General features: G+C 59.5%; 1 protein-coding gene across 1 annotated transcript in view; it reads left to right on the plus strand.

The window, feature by feature from the left end:
• The window catches only part of LOC103597333 (protein unc-93 homolog A-like), a 35862-nt gene that overhangs the window by 5971 nt on the left and 27897 nt on the right, over positions 1-1994 (plus strand). The window contains exon 2 of the mRNA XM_008581156.1: positions 1040-1221. Within this exon, the coding sequence (XP_008579378.1) occupies positions 1040-1221 (182 nt within the window). The remainder of the gene's footprint in view (positions 1-1039; positions 1222-1994) is intronic.

Raw genomic sequence — 1994 nt, forward strand, 5'->3', positions numbered from 1 at the left:
CACTCTCCCGAGTGAGCCACGGGCCGGCCTAGAATAACTGGTTTTTGGATCGTTAGTCTTGGGGTGGGTCCTGCTCTCCCCTGACCGGCTGCATGTGTGACTGTGTCCAAGTTACTGAATGCCCCCTTCTCCCTCTTTCCCATGAAAAGGTACCGTCTCTCAGCCATGAAAGGTAACGAATGCCGCGCCTGGCACTTTGCAGACTCTCGGTAATGGTGGTTGTCTGAGACCTGGGCTCTGGCTTCTGCAGGGGAAGGGACCCTGTGGAGCCATGTTTCCTCCTCTCGTGTCTGGCCAGTTGTCTGGAGCATGCCAAGCTCCCATCACGTCTGTGGAGTTGTGCCAGGCTGGATGCGGGAGGCAGGGGACACAGAGACGGGAGGGGCAGGCAGGAGCCCTGCTGTGAAGGACACGGGCTGGGGGACCCCCCCCACCCCCCGTTCTCTCCTGTTGCAAGTGAAGTAAGAGGAGGGATCAATCTTGCTGGGGTTCCTTTCACTGGAAGAGCCAAACGTGGCCCCTGGGCTTGCTCTGGCCAGTCCGGCTCTGGTCCCCTGTTCGACCTCGTGGTCACTTCACTCCTGAGCTCGACTTGGTCCTGCAGGCTCCAGGCTGTGAGAAGGTGACTGTAGTTAGGAGACCCCTCTGTGGCACTTCGTCTGGGCGGCCCTTGCAGACCCACCCACCGGGCACTGGACTAAGTGGCTTTGGAATCGTGAGACTTGGGCTGGGTCCTGCTCACCCAGTTGCCAGCTGTGCCTCCTGCAGGCACAGGGACCCCACTCTTCTGCTCAGACCATCCCCTCCCGGCGTCCCCCCAGCCCCAACAGAGTCCAGGCAGGAGCTGGGCTTCCCCTCCCCCGATATTGGGCCACAGTTGACAGGTTCTATTTGGAACTGGCCTTGGTTTCCTCCTGGCTGCAAAGAGGCTGAGTGCAGGAGGGCCTGCTGGTGGCTTCTGTGACCTAAGGTGGCCTCAGACACCTGGCCGAGCCTGCGCCCATGTCCTCCCCTGACCAGGGGTGGTCTGTCTCCACAGAGCAGCCTGCACAGCGAGGAGGGTCTGGGCGTGGCGGCGCTCGGCACGCTCTACGGCGCGGTGCTCCTGTCCTCCATGGTCCTCCCGGCTGTGCTCATCCAGAGATGCGGCTGCAAGTGGACCATTGCTGCCTCCATGTGTGGCTATGTGGCCTTCTCCCTGGGCAACTTCTACGCCAGCTGGTACGGCCCCTGCTCCCCGGCCCCAGCATCCTCCTGATGGCACGGGCACCCTGAGCATTGTCCACCTCTTCTGCCACACAGTGCTGCTCCCCGAGTCCTCTCTTGGTGTCTGGGACAGGACAACATGGTGATTTCTTCCCATGTGTACCCCTCAGTCTTTTCCTAGGATCTGGCCTCAGCCCTTGGCTTCCCCATCCATGCCAGGGTACTTTTATGGCCCCAGTAAAGACAAGGAGAATCTTAATTTAGATGTGGAGGGTGAGTCTCGGGGGACTTGGCCAGAAGGTGACCAGTGGACCCATCATGACAGAGTGCAGCCCCAGGGCTGGCATGCACAGACCCTTCCTGAGGGTGGCCTGCTCCTGGGGAAAATGTGTCCTCAGAGGCCAAGCTCCAGCGGCTCTGGGCCACGCGTCCAGCCCCAGGAACATGTCTGTGTCTGCGGGACACTTTCCTGCAGTCCGGGGCATACTGAGGACGACGGCTTCACATTTTTCTTGCTGCCACTATGCAGTGTGCGTGCCGGGTCCTTGCTGAGGAGGGCAAGATCAGTCAACCCATCATTTTCTAAGGCGAAGCTGTCAGAAATACTAGAACCCCCCAGCCTCCTCTGTCCTCCTTAGCTCACTGTTCATGGTCACGTCCAAATACAAGGACACTTCACTGGCCTCGAATTTCACTTTCGCAAGTGAACCTGAACCAGAGCAGGCACTGATTTGCTCAGTTATCTGAGTCTAACGGTGACTCCATCAGTCCAGCCCATCGACAACCGT

The sequence above is a fragment of the Galeopterus variegatus genome, unplaced genomic scaffold, assembly GCF_000696425.1.
Source record: "Galeopterus variegatus unplaced genomic scaffold, G_variegatus-3.0.2 Scaffold2284, whole genome shotgun sequence".
Lineage (NCBI taxonomy): Eukaryota > Metazoa > Chordata > Mammalia > Dermoptera > Cynocephalidae > Galeopterus > Galeopterus variegatus.